General features: G+C 38.1%; 1 protein-coding gene across 3 annotated transcripts in view; it reads right to left on the bottom strand.

The window, feature by feature from the left end:
* camsap1b (calmodulin regulated spectrin-associated protein 1b) overlaps positions 1-16,378 on the bottom strand; it is a 34,572-nt gene that overhangs the window by 9,925 nt on the left and 8,269 nt on the right. Inside the window, exons 3-12 of one of the 3 annotated variants that reach the window (XM_065284364.2) lie at positions 15,835-16,097; positions 9,689-9,850; positions 9,282-9,362; positions 8,710-8,742; positions 5,477-5,618; positions 3,296-3,435; positions 3,111-3,207; positions 2,463-2,598; positions 1,232-1,323; positions 55-133 (exon numbers count right to left, since the gene is read on the bottom strand). In XM_065284364.2, coding sequence (XP_065140436.1) covers positions 55-133; positions 1,232-1,323; positions 2,463-2,598; positions 3,111-3,207; positions 3,296-3,435; positions 5,477-5,618; positions 8,710-8,742; positions 9,282-9,362; positions 9,689-9,850; positions 15,835-16,097 — 1,225 coding nt within the window. Of the gene's footprint in view, positions 1-54; positions 134-1,231; positions 1,324-2,429; positions 2,599-3,110; positions 3,208-3,295; positions 3,436-5,476; positions 5,619-8,709; positions 8,743-9,281; positions 9,363-9,688; positions 9,851-15,834; positions 16,098-16,378 lie in introns of all 3 variants that reach the window. The other 2 variants (XM_065284362.2, XM_065284363.2) reach the window with 2 other exon arrangements.

Genomic DNA, 16,378 nt, shown 5'->3' on the forward strand with positions numbered 1-16,378 from the left:
ACAGTAAGCAAAATATTTAACCATACATTTTGATATTTAGTTATAGTACTGTACCTCGGTCTTTTATCTGACCAAGCCATAGATCCTTTGGCATGACCTTCCTGTGTGAAAGAGTTGGAGCGATTTCTACAGGCTGTCAAGACAAGCACAAGACAGAGAATTTGAAACCCTGATTCCTATGCGTTTCAAACTACAAATGATAAATGAGTGGATACATGTTTTCTAAAAAAAAGTGAAGCTCAGTGGTAGAGCATTGTGTTAGTAGCGCAAAAGGTCATGGTTCAAATACAGGGAACACGCATACCGATACAAAAAATTAATGTTTATACAAACAATACACAGGATAAAATGCGTAAATGCATATCACCCAATAAAGTATCAGAAGAAAAAGAAGAATTCTCACACAAGTATATGTGTTCCCTGAGAATCAATCAAACCCATGACCTTTGCATGGTTAATGCAATGCTTTTCCAATTGAGCTACAGGAACAAAATATAATTTTGGGGGAATACAGGGTACAAATTACTTTGAGTGAACTGGCATGTTCAGTGGCATATTAAAGGAACACGCCCACATTTTGGGAATTTAGCTTATTCACCGTATCCCCCAGAGTTTAGTCCATACATACCTTTCTCTTCTCTGTGCGTGCTGTAACTCTGTCTGACGCAGCCCCCGCTAGCTTAGCTAAGCACAAAGACTGGAAGTGAATGGCTCCAGCTAGCATACTGCTCCCAATAAGTGACAAAACAGTATTTAACAGTATACATACTGGGAACTATATTCTCAGAAGGTGAAGCACTGCTACTTGGGCGGAGTGATTTGCTCACAGCACCCGAGAAGCCATTGGTGAGGAGCAGAGAGTTTGGTCAGAGTTGTGCAAATCACTCCGCCCAAGTAGCAGTGCTTCGCCTACTGAGAATATAGTACCCAGTATGTATACTGTTAAAAGATGGCTGTGTCTCATATTACCTTGTTATTTGTATACGGTGTGACTATACAAATCACAACACATAAATAGGAAAATGCTCACGTTATTTTGTCACTTATTGGGAGCAGTATGCCAGCTGGAGCCATTCACTTCCAGTCTTTGTGCTAAGCTAAACTAGTGGGGGCTGCGTCAGACAGAGTTACAGCATGCACGGAGATGAGAAAGGTAACTCTGGGGGATACGGTGAATAAGCTAAATTCCCAAAATGTGGGCATGTTCCTTTGACCGTGGTATAGGATTTACCTGAGCTCTCTTCCCCCGGCTGTGTCTTTTTCTGTCTTTGCCTCAGTGGCAGGAGCGGATGCGAGGGGCTAAAGCTGGAACTTCCCTTATTACTAAAACAGCAAGCAGAGCAAACAGTTGGCAAACCATCAGCACACAGAATTAGGGCGAATGATCTCCAGGCCCCTAGAGAAGCATCCAGCCAAAATCAAATCGTAACTGACACTATGCATTTTCCATGTGGCTGAACAAATATGCACAAGCAGTCTTGCATTGCACATAAAAGCAAGTACACTTATAAAGCAGTATCAGTGACATTAGCATATGTTGAAATGTTGATATCAGTAGCTTCCATTTGTCCTTGCACTTTGAAAAAAAAGGCAGGCACAGTAGATCTATTTTAATTTGATTATTATTGGCAACAAAAAAATGTGAATGACAGTCATGCTAAACACTTTTGGGACGCCAAAGTCCAAAAATGAAAGTGCATAATCATTACTGATCATTGCTTGTGTGCAAAATGACAAGTGTGCAGTGAGAAGAGTCTAATAATACAAAATCTCCTCAGGATAAAATCACATGTTGAGTCAAAGACACAGGTTAAAGCACTGGGAATCATAAAGAAAGACTTCGGTAAGGCCAGCTGCACACTTAAATTTTTTTAACAGTATTTATGGTTGCTTGGGAGTCTGCATGTCTCCACCGACACACAGTGACTACAACATAACCCTGTTTCTGTGGCGTCATCAGACATGTATAATCTCAGCATAACATAAAGCCTTATTTATACTCGACGCATCCGCATGAGCACATTGGTGCACGCAGCAAACTGACATAAATGTAGAGTTTGTGTTGGTTTTGGACTTGTTTCCTCGAGTCGCCCCCTGCTGTTTCAAAGAATAGTGCAACCGCGATGCTATACTATAAATGCCTTATCTGTTTGTTGAGACTTGCGTGCGATCAGCGGAGCAAAGCGTGAGTATTAACAAAGCTTAAGCAAGCATATGTTACACACATAAGCACATGCATTGATAAAACTATCAAGTCATGTGACATGTACTGTATGACACAGACAGTACAGACAAGTTTTCAGTGCATGCTTCAGAATTGTCTGAGGAGAACGTGACAACGTCAAAGCTGTTTGACTAATAATTGCAGCCACAGCCAAAAAGACCAACAGTTTTAGACAAAGCAAGAGACAAAACCATGAAACACTTACAGAGGCTCAGATTCTTCAGGATGCAGGAAGTACCTGTTACAAACTTCCGGGCTGTTTAGGACCGGAAGAGTTGGGTCAGCTGCACCGGGAGACACAAGGAAGCTGCGTTTGGTGGCGTTGGAGATGGGAACAGTTGGCCTGGCACTCTTGGGCTGTGCCATTGCTCTTGCTGTAAAAATAATTTTATTTATTAACTCATTACACACAAACAGCCCATATGAAGAAGAAAGTGGACTAATGGTGCATTCACACCAGCCGTGGTAAAGGCGGCCAAAACGCGATATTCTCGAGTAGTTGGACGCTTGAACATTTTGAGTTTACTCGCTTTATTTACGCGTGAAAGTCGACCCAAAGTCTAGTCATTCGAGACATTGACACGGAAATTCGCATCATGGGAAGGGCTTCTGCGACTCCGCTGAGAATTCCCTCGCTTCCTGTAATCTCATCATTACTACAGCAAGGTCCTGACTGGTTAACACGACACGGAAATCCGCCAAAATTCAGATTTTTTTTTACTTTTAACGCTCAATTCGCGCGTACCGCAAGGCAGGATGCCTATTCGCGTCTTTGCATTGACTTAACATGTAAATCACTTTCGCTTGCCGCCTCTTCTGCGTCTGGTGTGAACCCGATTTATATGAGAACAACGCAATCAGCAAAAGAAACCAAAAAATTCCTTACCATCCTTAAACTCCTGAAAGTCACGTGGCTGGACGAACTCAGGTTTGACGATCTCAAACCACCAGAAGAGCTCAGCAATGAACACCATGACATTGTGCTGCAGGAAGAATTAAAAGGTGTGAGAATCAAGTTAAGACCCCGAGTGAAAATAAAAAGCCTGATAAGACGCATAATGAATAACACACCTTGAGCACTGGAGGTGCGTACAACATGTCCTCCAATGTTAAATAGAAGCTTTTGTTGAGGTACTCGTTGGCAAACTCCTTCAGCAGCTGGATATTATAAAGGCTGTCTGCTATTGAGGTCACCTCTTTTAAGCAGACATCTGCAGACAACATAAAAAAGAGGTTGGCGAATATTCTGACATTCGTAAATGCTTACACTGCCCAGTTAATTTGTAAAGAAACAACACACGTCTGTGCACATACCCATTCTTCTACAGAGTGATAAATATAAACAATCAAGACTGCAATAGCAACAAGAAGTTTTGTTTAGACAGACGACAGGGTAGGTTTATACTACAAGTGACCCTGGATTATATAACGCCTACATTTTGTAAAGCTAGCTGGAGATGCATTAATAAACTCCACCATGAGTACCAGAGAGTCCTGTAGGCCGCCTTTGTTGTTTCGGTTATATTTACGCATACATACAGAATTTATTAATCACATGCGCATCACTTCAATGTTATCGTAGATTCGCGCTAAGACGACATAAAGTTGTAATTTTTGGACCAAAATTTATTTTCGATGCTTCAACAAATTCTAACGGATCCCCTGATGTCACATGGACTACTTTGATGATGTTTTTGGACATGGACAGTATACCGTACATAGATTTTTAGGGCTGCAGCTATCGATTCTTTTTGTAATCGATTAATCTAGCACTAAATCGATCGATTAATCGAGTAATCGGATAAAAATTTTGTATGTGTTTTTAAACAACCAAAACAAATAATGCTTAACGAAAATGACGTGGCTGTAAAATGTTCAAGCATTTGGCTTTTATTTCTAAAAAAAACCAGAGGTATTTGGCTCCAAAAAATAAGCCTATTTATTTAAATTTTTTACCCATTTAGTGTTTATAAGTGCCAGTGCCAACAATTAAGCACTTTAATTTATAAATATGCACAACAGGTTTCATGCTGTAATCTAGCCCTGACATCAAAGTAAATATCTGGTTTATGTACATTTCTACACTTGCAGCATTTACCATTAGGCTACTAACATATAATATATCATTTCTGGGGTGAGCCTATTTGCTATGGTAACAACCTGTGTGTGTGCACGCACACGTGCACTTGTGTTTGTGTGTGTGCACGCGTCTGTGCGTGAGGAAGAGTGACACCCCAGTCAGACGTTCGGTTGCTTCATTGCATTTTGGTACGGCAGAAATACATACATTCCTTTTCAATAGAACGCTGCATTTGGTTTGCATCACTTGCATTGCGGTGCATTTTAGGTTAAGAATCCGTTTGAAAAATCACAACATCACGTCCCGCTGTATACAGTGAATGCATGCTGAAATTATTGTTGCGTGGCTACATAAACGTTTAAGCATATGTGATGCATTGCGCGATCGGTCTGACTCGCGTGAGAGAGAATAACTTCCTTATGCTAAACTCCAATAAGACAAAGATTATTATTATTGAACAAAATATGTCAGATTACAAGTTGCCCATATATGATTGCACTGTGGTGCCGTTTTTTGGTATACTCTCCTGCAATTGAACGTGAATATGTTTACTATTTAAAAACATCAAAGCTAAGCTAAACATCTAGTTAAACCGCATAACGACATCGCTACAAATACAGTATGGGATTAAAATCAGCGGAAGCTACGTTACCTTGTTTCATCGACGCTTGGTAAAACAGCAGTGGATGTTTTCGATTCAGATGCTGAATGTATAATGTAATGATCCCAAACTTTAGACATTCTCTCTCTGCCGTTTATGGACATATACGCTCTGCCATCGCGCCAACTAAATTCAAAATGTACCACGCACTATGATGTGCTTCCTGAACATTGAACAACGGTCCGTGTGAATAAGATGTCGGCGCGTGTAGTGCGCGTCATAGGAATTTTACGAGGCTTCGAGGCAGAATTTTTGAATCAACATCATAAGATGAATTTTTTTGAATCGAGTAAATCGAGTAACTCGATGAATCGTTTCAGCCCTATAGATTTTCAATAAAGGTTTAGAAAGCTCTCGGACTAAATCTTAAACATATTAAACTGGGAGGTCTGACACGACATGAGGGTGAGTCATTAATGACATTATTTTCATTTTTGGGTGAACTATCCCTTTAATATCTACTAAACTTATTATCGTTAAGTGATGCACTAAATAAAGACATTTGCTCTACCATCAAGCTTCATCAGGTCTGGGCAGTAGTAATGAACCACGGTCAGCAGCGCAGCACCATCACACACGTCTCTGATCAGATCCTCTAAAAGGGGAAAATATGGCTGTTGTCTACCCGAGCCGTGATCCCGCCTGTACCGAACCTGCAAGTGACAAACCAGAAAAAAATAAACCGTTACAGTCACCTACCACGAAATGCAGTAATTCAGACACTGACCTTTGGTCTATGGCATTGTTACTATTGTTTTCGATGCAAAAAAGTGAATGGGGACTAAGGCTGCTGGACTATGATACTGCTCCATACAACTAACACAACCATATTAAAAATTATTGTAAATGGCAGCTTTGAAAAAAGTATTTAAACTTGCAAGTCAGTCCCCATTCAATTTTTGAATGGAAAGAAGAGCAGCTCAAACATCGTCATAACTTCTTTTGTGTTCTACAGAAAAAGAAAAATAATACAGGTCTGATGAGGTCGAGTAAATGATTGAATACAGATTGCCTGTATAAAGAACTTTGTAGCAATACTACAAAGTGGTGATTGGCCACAACAAACAGAATGAGACATTTTAAGTGAGACACACTGACTAATACAGTCTATGCAACGTGTTTGCACAAATTAAAATAAACACACAATATACAAATACCTCTACACATCTCTATGCAGTATGGATTACATTTAATTGTAGATGGATGGTTTACTTTTAATCAAAAGCAGACAAAGAAATCCATTTCTACACATACACTAAGACTAAATGCAGACAGGATGTAGTGAAAGCTAAAGAACAAATCTAAAAGTGAAATTGGAAAAATGAAAAGCAACCCCTTTACACTGCACACGTCTGTGGCGCTTCACGGCTTCGACAAGGTTTTGTTACGTCCTCCATGTGGTGCCAACCTATACCAGCTGCGTTTCAGATGCGAAGCATTAGGATAAGTAAAAACACGATATTTGGCACGTTGTCGTTTTAAATTTTTTGACATTGTAAAATAGTTAAATTGGCTAAATAGATGGTTTGTCTGGTTAAATTGTATTTACTGTTGTGCTTATTTTTATCTTTTACTTTGTTGTGCTGTAGCCTTCAGCCACATTGTGTCTCAAAAATATACACGCTTTTATCAATGAAGCGTGCATCTTTGGAGTGTAGTTTTTATGCTGGGATTTTACAAAATAGACGAATAAGAGCCGCAACAGTAAAAGTGTGAGGAAGACAGACCTACCTGTGCAGTAATATTAAAAAGTACCTAATTGCATTACTTCGTTACTTTTCATGGAAAGTAATTAAATACGTTACTTTTAAGTTACTTCTGCGTTACCTTTTCTTACTTTGCTGAGGTTTTCTCTCTTTCAGGCCTTGCAGGTGTTTTATACGAGTGAAAATTATATTTTCCATTGCAAAAAAGTCAAGCTCTAGCCTGCCGACTCAAACTGTTCGCGCTCAGGCGCGCACGCATAGAGTGCATAATTCTCCATGACCAAGTTCAGTTTAATTCAGTACATTATTCTTTTTTTACCGAATTAATTAAACTGAAAAGTAACTAAATATTAATGTGTACATTTATAAAGTAATGCGTTATTTTACTCGTTACTTCAGAAAAGTAATATTATTACGTAATGCACCTTACTTGTAATGCGTTACCCCCCAACACTGTTTATAGCTGTGTTTTAGTTGTTAAAAACATATTATTTTGTATTTTAACTTAGACACAGCATCTGTCTGAAATGAACTAGGCACTATGGATGCACAGAAATTTCTAACTAGGGCTGGGACAACGTTACGACATCAATGACAAAAAATCCGTTGACGCAAAGTATGCGTGTAGATTCATCACACCCAAAATGGCGGCCCCAGAGAGTAGTAGCAACACAACGGTTTCACGCCGCAAGTGTGAGCAGTGCGTAATCGGCGCATGTTTTTTTCAGCACCCATGTTAAAAAGTATAATTGTGTTTATATCTGTCATTACTAGAAGAGCACGGAAACAATGTGGATTAAACAAATCAAGTTATAAAAATTACACTGACCATCAAAAGGCACATTGAAGAGGTTTTGCTCATAAATGCATGTAAAATAAAGTAATGTGAACTTAAGATTTTTATACTGTTACTAAACTGCACAGTATGCACTGCAAACGCTGCAAAACGTTTTATTGAATGCTACCTCTGCCTAAGAATGCATTACTTTGCACTTGTATAGTCTTCTTATTTTGAAATTTTTAAGAGCAATAAACATATATTGCAATGTAAAGGAATTCATGTTTTTTTTTTTAAATCGCTATTAGCTAATTAATGGGGAGATAATCGAGAATCGAATCAGACTGATAAAATGAATCGTTAGATTAATCGATGCATCGAAGAATAATCGCTAGATTAATTGTAAAAAAATAATAATAATCGTGTATCCAGGCCCTAGTTATGACATTATGGTGTTTTCAGACAAAAGAATAAACTGCCGAAAATATCTACAAAAATAAATAGCGCCCTGCCTGTAAACCATTTCTGGTGCGCTTTTGTGACGCAGGTGGTACAAATAAAAGTATAGACCAGAATGGCCGCGATCAGCTCCAAAGGCCGTGTTGGAGCCATAACACACAGACGTGTGCTGTGTAAATAAGGGGCTAATAATCGATAGTAACCTAGTCAATCACAAGATTAACTAGAAAGTGTGCCATTCTTATTTGTGATTATTAAATGGTTTTCTTTGGCATAGACAAGCATGGTTGTACTAACACCACACAAGGCCTAATAAACAAACAATGCATTGACTTTTTGGTAGCATCTGCTTGCATTTACGCAAATCATAATCGACTTGCAATAATCATTTGACCGAAAAGTGCAAATGCGGTGCTCTTTCTAAAGGATGCTTGCATGTATTCATGCAAACATTCTTGCGCAATCCTTCTGAACTAAATGACTGGTATCGTTACTTTTTCATTTTAGTATCAACTTAGTACAGAAGAACTTTGACGTTCCCAGCATGAAATGGGCCAGCTCAAAAATAAGATGAGACTGAGGGACAACAAATGGACAAATGGAAAGCACAGAAATAAAAGGAGGAAAGCTAAGGACAGGTGACAAATGCGCTCAGCAGCATGTGTTTGGGCATATTCTTTACAGAGTAAGCGTGTCCCGATGGGCACTGATAAGATAAAAGCGTGACCCGAGCGATGATGGTGTGTGTTCAAATCACATACTACTCGTGCAGTGGACAGGAATCACTCACAGCCAACTTACAGGTACTAGTTTCCAATACCATTTTGAGGGAGACTATCCGCGAAGCGAAGGAGGAGGTTAGAGGAGCAGAAAGGATGTAAGATCAGGGAGAAGAAAAACAGATGTGACCCTGCTATGAGGTTAGAGGAGATAGAGGAGTGATGCCACTGAAGAGAAATTATTGTCATAAGTTGTCTCTGATCAAACTTGTTCACAATTGGTCACACTAAGCAATCCGATCACTAGGAGCAGATCTGCAATAAATTTTTATTGAAGAGAGGGCTTCTGGTTTAATGATTACATGTTTTAAAAACCCAATAAATATTAGTCAATTGTACATTATTTACTACAATATAATGAAACATTTGCAATTTGTAATATACAAGCTTAAAACAGCTAATTAATCAGCTCTGTAATGGTGTAGTTACAGCATTCACCAGCAGGGGTTGACTGCTTACCAGCCAAATGCCCTTTGGATCTTGTATAGCATAGGGAATTTTTTTACATAAATGCTAATATCAGATTTTTGTGTTTCGAGAAATATAAATGTTTTGCTATCTATGTGACAAAACATAAGCTGCAGTATGTGTTACCTTCTGGTGACTGGGAGACTCGATAAGATGTTGCTTTGATTTGTGTTCCTTCTCTGTGATCTCCCTCATTTTCATGTTCACCTGCAGTACAAAATTGTATTGTTAACATACTGCACACATACACAGATTCACAATGGACATCCCACCATTTACAGTCTCCATGCTGGGATAAATGAACACAGAAAAATCCGATCCTGCCCATACATGGAATGGAAAAACATGACTGGACAGATGCAGATACATGGGGTGTAACGCCAACTGCCATTATGCAATGCTCAATGTTTATTCGCTTTGAACCTTTACAAGACTGTTCATATGTTCAAAGACAGTTCAAAGGCAGATTATGCTGCGAGCGGTTCAAAACTAAACGCCATCATGTTGTGTTGACTGAGGTTCAGAACACAAACCTTGTTGATCCAGAACACCATAGCATCTTCAAGGTCAAAGGGAAGCTCTTTTGAGGCACTGAATGTGGAGAACCGCTTCACACAGGTCACAACCTTCTCGATGCTGATCATCTCCACGGTGTAGGCCATCATTAAAGCATCGATCATGGGAATATGAGAACTCTGCGGAGAACAACAGAGGAGAAAAAAATGCATGTGATGCATCATAGGAGCAAAAATTTTATTTAGCTAAATAAAAATTTCCTCAACATATAAAAATTAAAAAAAAAACTTTTGGGTAATTTATATTTTGATGTTTAATGACATTTTACTATTATGAAACTGCTATTTTTTTATTCAAGGCATTAAATATCAGAATCCAAAAGACTGTTTAGGTAAAACTCAATGAGTATCTTTTGCACTACTACACATGAATACCCCGATTTAGGGTTTTATTTAGCTATAAGAATTAAAAAATCTAGTTGAATAGACATTGAAAAAAAACTGTATTTTCCGGACTATACGTCACACTGGGCTATATGTTGCGTTTCCAAGCCGAAGAACAGACATTTAATCTGGAAGACAAATTATTCAACCAAACAATAACACAGAACAGCAGGCTGAATAGGTGGCCGTACATGTTAAAGTAACATAAACAGTTATTTACATGATACACAATAGCATACAGAACATACCTGGGAGGCTGAATAGGCTAATTTAACACGACAAGCCAAATGAAGTCCAAAAAACATTACATAAATACAGGAGCAGCATAGAGCGGACTCTCGCGACAAATGGTTTCTCTTGGTTCATATGAAATAATTTTGACGTATAAGTTGCACCTGACTATAAGTTCCAGTACCCGCCAAACTATGAAAAAAGTGTGACTTGTAGTCCAGAAAATACCAAAAATAATAATCGCCTGATTAATTAATTATTAAAATATTTGTTATTTGCAGCCCTAAGCGCTTGTGCTGCTCAGACATTCACGTAACTGTGCTTAGTATATCAGAAGGTTTTACGAAAAGCAGTTAAAGTTTAATGACTGTCATCCGCACTTTGCAGCAATTTGGTTTTTTGGTGTCAAACTCACTTGGGCTTGAATAGTGCGAGTACGCCCTAAGAAAATTAGAGATGTTCAAGGAATCGTTAATGTTAAAATTGTAATTACGACAGTTTGTTTCCAGAATTGGTAGTACAGAGTACAAAAATATATGTGCTTAAAAAAAATGTAAACACGCATTAAATTTATAAGATGTTTATATAAGAGGTTTATGGGACTCTTTGGTACTGTGACAATTTTTAATGTTAGGATGACCATAAATCTTATTATAAAACGGGCAGTACTGGTTCTTCATTCTGATTGGTTGAAACGCCTTCTAAGCAGTGATAAAATACCCCAGTAAAGCCACGGTTCAGACCGCATTACAAACACCACAGTCTTTAATCATATTTTTAATTTGTATACACTTGCACAATTATGGCGATATCCAGATACATGTCAATAAATATTGTTGAGTCATCTAATCACTAAAGAGAAAACGCTCCCTGAGGAGTTTCTACCTCAAATTCATATTTCCGCTATCCACTGGGTCGGATCTTACCCAACTTAAATACTGACGCATTCACTCAACACTAATAACAGCATGTTTTGATCAGGCTCTGAATCTGATCTCTTACAAAAGTTATTCACAAAAATGAAATTATCTCCGCTTTTAGCTAAAAAATCTGAGAGGTGATAAGAGAACAAATGAAGGTAGGATGAAACGGTTTTTTGTTGTTGTTTGAAAGTGGATGGTCTGTTGTTTCATTTGATATTTTATGTTTATTTAAAGAAGATAATTTTTCTGCAAGGCATACTAAAACTGGGTGGCAACTTAAAAAAAAAGCTGACCGGGAAAGAGTTAAGCATGCTTCCAAGCATATTTGATCATCACTTCAACAGTTGCACAATATCAATGTTAATGTATAAATTAGATGAATGTTGGTTTATAACAACATAAACACCAGTGTCTTAAATCATATTTTCATTGTGTCTTTGCTGCGTCTGTGTTGGTTGGGAACTGCGCTCTGTTTCAGTCACACTTGATTCTGAGGAACTACTTTGTTCCGCGGAAGAGTAATATTTGTACTAATAGAATTACAGCTTATTTGTGTTTTATTATATGAAATCCTGCTAACGTTATGCATATGAAGTAACCGTTTTATAAAAGCAATAACCCCCGCGAAGCAGTGGGGTTACAGTGCATTTTATAACAGCTAAGGGGGTTTTAGCACAACGCAAAAAACTTTTATAAAATGCACTGGTAACCCACTGCTTCTTGGGGCTTTTTGCTTTAATAAAGTACAAAAAGACAATCTTGATAAATTTGGTGCTGTATAATCTGATCACAGATAATCTAATTGTTAAGGAGAGCAGTACATTGGTCCGCACGTAGGAACCATACTTTAAACCAAAGCAGAACATATTGTGCTTAACTGAATAAAAAAAACCAGGCGATTAGACAAGGCAAAGCAAAGCCAAGACAATAATTGACACCAGAAATATTTAGACTAGTCTATGTCATGAAATTTTTTAACTTTCCATTTTAGGGCACAAAACTGGCTCCAGCATTGAACACTACCTCATATCATGATTTTCAGCTTACATACTAAAATAAACCATTACAACACACCAGACAAGAACTTTAAGCCTCAATTCCAGTCTTTGTTTCGAGACTATGAGCTGCTTAACCAGACACCACAGCAACCCATAAACCACTGCACTATGCTTGTTCATACGGGTTGATGTTAAACATCAGCAGAATCTCAGCAGATTAATCGTCTGTTCTCAGATCAGTACACAACAAGCCAGACAAGTCAAAGCCTGAGGATAGTACAGTGAGTACATTACAGAGGAAGTTTGCTGCCTAGGAAACATACTAAACATTGAGCTCTGGATTCGGTGGAAAAAAACACAATCCTATAAATAAAATTTTCTTGAACGGAAGTCAAAAATGTGTTGGATGAAATCAATGTGATGTTTCATAATAGTTTTCCATGCATTAGACTAAACAAACCAGTTCAACTTCAGTAACTTCTTATTGGCTATTGGCTTAGTATATTAGTACTATTTCAGCATTATATAACTAAAGCACATTGTGAGGAGAACTGTATACCTTAAATCTGACAAATGCATCAACCCCTTAACTGGCGCAGCCCTTTTTGTGTGGGGGGTGAAAGGTGATGTAAAAAAGAATTAAACTTTTTTTGGTCTAGAAGCCTAATCTTGATCTTGTTTTAAAGAAGACACTTTAAAGTTTTTTTACGAAAACGTTTAAAATTAAATAGATTTTTTACAGCAGTTTACATTTATTGTAATAAATAAAAATAAAGCAAAAATTTAATATATTTTATACGTAAAATTATTTGCAAAAAATGAAGTTTGTGTTACACTTTCAGTAATTTTACCAAAACTGGGCACTAGGTGTCAACGGTTTGCTGCATACCCTTGTCACAAATTAATAAATTACTGTCACTGCATAAATATTACTGCTAAAATTTTTTGAAATATGAAAACTACATTCTTAGACCTTTCCAGCTATATAGAATGTAGTAATAGATTAAAATGTACATGCAAAATATTAAAGTAAACTCAGGTGTCCCACTCACGGGACAGTGCCAGTTATTTAAAGAGCACCTATTTCATTGCTAAAAAACAACGTTATTTTGTGTATTTGGTAAAATGCAATGTGTTTGCGTTGTTTATGGTTAAAAAACTGATTATTTTCCAACTACTGTACATTTTTGTACCTCGAGATATCCTGCTTTCCTCAAACGCATTGATTTCATACAAAGCTCATCGATTGGAAAAGCGATGTGTCCCTGATCGTCCAGCTAATCTGTTCGTTGTTACTGGCCTGAATATCTCGGACATCAGCCGGAAATGTGACGCTCCTTACCATGTTTTAAAGATTTGGTCACAATGCAATGTAACAGGAGTTCATTTACAGGCTGCAAGTAAAAGCAGGAGGAATTATCAGGGCTCCAGAATGCCCCCAAATGGTGGCATTTTGCCCCTAAAATTTGAGAGTGTGCCACTGAATTTTACATCCAGTCGCACATGTGCAACCAGTAAATTTGACCTTTTTTTCCAAAAGTGCACAATAAAATGTGTCACTGAATTTGAAAAAACATATTGTACTTTCTGCATCTATCATTAAAGTATTTATTAGTAATACAGTGGAAATTAGTAGAAATGTGAATATTTGGTTAGCATGTTGATTTACGGTGTGTGCCCCTAAATTTTCTGGTTGCGCCCCTAAAATTTTCAGTTGGGGGCCACTGTGCTCCTAGTGAAAAAAGTTAGTCTGGAGCCCTGATTATGATAATGTCGATCTTGTCTACGTCAACAGGCCCAGGACGTAAACTGTTGCCTACAATGCGTGTGTTTTTTGTACTCCGAGAAAAGAGATTTATGTTGGAGACATTGTTTACTTTGGGGTATGTAACTTTTACATATCGTTAACATGTACTAATGCACACTTACTCACCAAAGGAAATGTAAAATCATGAATCGGACCATAGTTGGTCTTTAAATATCATATGATTCAAATTTTTTATCTCCATGGGTTTTTTTTCTGAAATAACTTCCCCCATCTTTAATTTAAGATGAATGCAATGATGAGGTCATGCGACAACAATATAGTATGATGCTACTATTATTCATAATGTTTCACAATGCATAACATGACTAACATATTAAAGCAATATATGGTATAGTTGTAGTATGCAACAATTAAGTTTATTAACTGACAAGAAGATATTAAATTTATCGTGCAACAAGATGCAAAAGAGATTAAATAATCTGCCCTGAAGCCTTAAACCAGTATGCAAATCGGTCAAGTTAAGGTTAGGGCATATGCCTATGTATATGCCAGAATATGTGTGAAAACTATGTTTGGTTAGAATCTGGCATCAGTGTTAAGACAACAAATGACACACTTTTTTCCCTTCATTAAACTGCACCTACATGTCACAATTAGATTTTGTCTAACAGGTTTGTGTGGATCAGACTGTATTAAGCTCTGTAAAGGGTGTGACTGGACTCCACTATACAGATTTGAATGTGAAGTGATAAAGCCCTAGTGGGTGGACAATGCAGATTTACTAACATCAGCGAGTGCCATTCACTGCTTCAAACAAGCAATCCCACAATCCCACTGTGAATCAATGAAATCCACTTTGCTCTGTCCTACAAACACTGATTCAACTGAATGTTTGGACAGGTTTATGCAGCGGCTATGCATGAAGGAAGAGACAAATAAAGAGCTGGAGAGATACGCCTGTCCATGTCCGACATGACAAAGCCAACAATACAAGCTTTCTACTGTACAGGTATCTACAACAGGAAGATGAAAAGCAAAGCACAGCTTCCTTATCCCTTTCACCTTTTCTTTCTCCCTCATTTTAGGATGGGATTGGAGATTGTGATTGTTTAATCTTAGATAAATACAGCAAACTTCATACGGCAAAGTTTATCTGGACAGTATTTCAATCAAGTTTTAATAAGTACTACGTTACACTGTTGTCACATAATCCCATTAAAGGTGCAATTTGTAAGATATTTGCAGTAAAATATGCAAAAACCACTACGTCAATGTTATATATTTTGTCCAGCTGATTACTATCAATATCTATAATGTTTTCAACTACTTGTAAATCGTGAGAAAAGTGCAATCTCCTGTCAATGACGTTAATATCCACAGGACCCTTTGTTACCGCCTTTACTGACGTAAAAACCACATGACAACAGTGTCGTGGACAAATGCGGAAGTATGCGTTAGTGCTTGGTTATGGACTACGATTATTCTTTACCATCTGCCGCTGGTTGTGTCAGCAAAGACAGCTCCCGTAAGCGTACGGGCCAACCAAACGACCCAAGAAGACTTTGGGACAAGACGAGAGGATCAAAATCAGTGTTGCATTATCTGGATGGAGAGAGCTTCACGACAACATTTAACTAGACAGAGATGCTGATCTTGTTTGTGTTTTACGCGACAGGTGAGTTGTTTTGATTCGTAGCCCTTCAAAAATCGTATGCTATTATATCGATCACAGCACATGTAGTATGATAACACGTGATGCCATTTACACATCTGTTTTCAAAGCAAACTGGCCATACGCACCATTTTGATTGGCTGACAGGTCAGATCAGAGTCTGTGACGGGCGTGTCATCTCCCTCCATGACATAGATGCCTTTGCGAGACAAAGCCTGGATGACCGACTGGTGCGACTGCAGAGAGGCGGCCTGGTCTCCTTTAAGAATGAGGGCGCACACACGACAATACAGCTCACCGGACAACAGCAACCGGATCACGGGGGGCTTGATGTGTTCCTGGTCGTACTGGTCTGTGTAGAAAGGGTCTCGCAGGTCCTCTGGGATGTGATCTGATGGAATGAAAATGAAGAATTAGACAAGAAAATAAAGTAAAGAAAAAGGATGTATTTTGGCATCGTTTTCAATCAGATTTTGAGTAGTTCTCTCAACAACTAGGGCTGGGCCGGTTAGGATTTTTTTTTACCGCGGTCGGTAATCAACAAATTCCCGCGGTTTTGCGGTTTATTGGCAAGACAATGAGTTAAATAACATGCATGATTTATTTATCTTTAATACAAAACACGTGCAAATGACTTACGGAACATGTAAAGTGAATATTATTTCTTTCCAC

This window comes from Paramisgurnus dabryanus, chromosome 5 (assembly GCF_030506205.2).
Source record: "Paramisgurnus dabryanus chromosome 5, PD_genome_1.1, whole genome shotgun sequence".
In the NCBI taxonomy this organism is placed as follows: Eukaryota; Metazoa; Chordata; class Actinopteri; order Cypriniformes; family Cobitidae; genus Paramisgurnus; species Paramisgurnus dabryanus.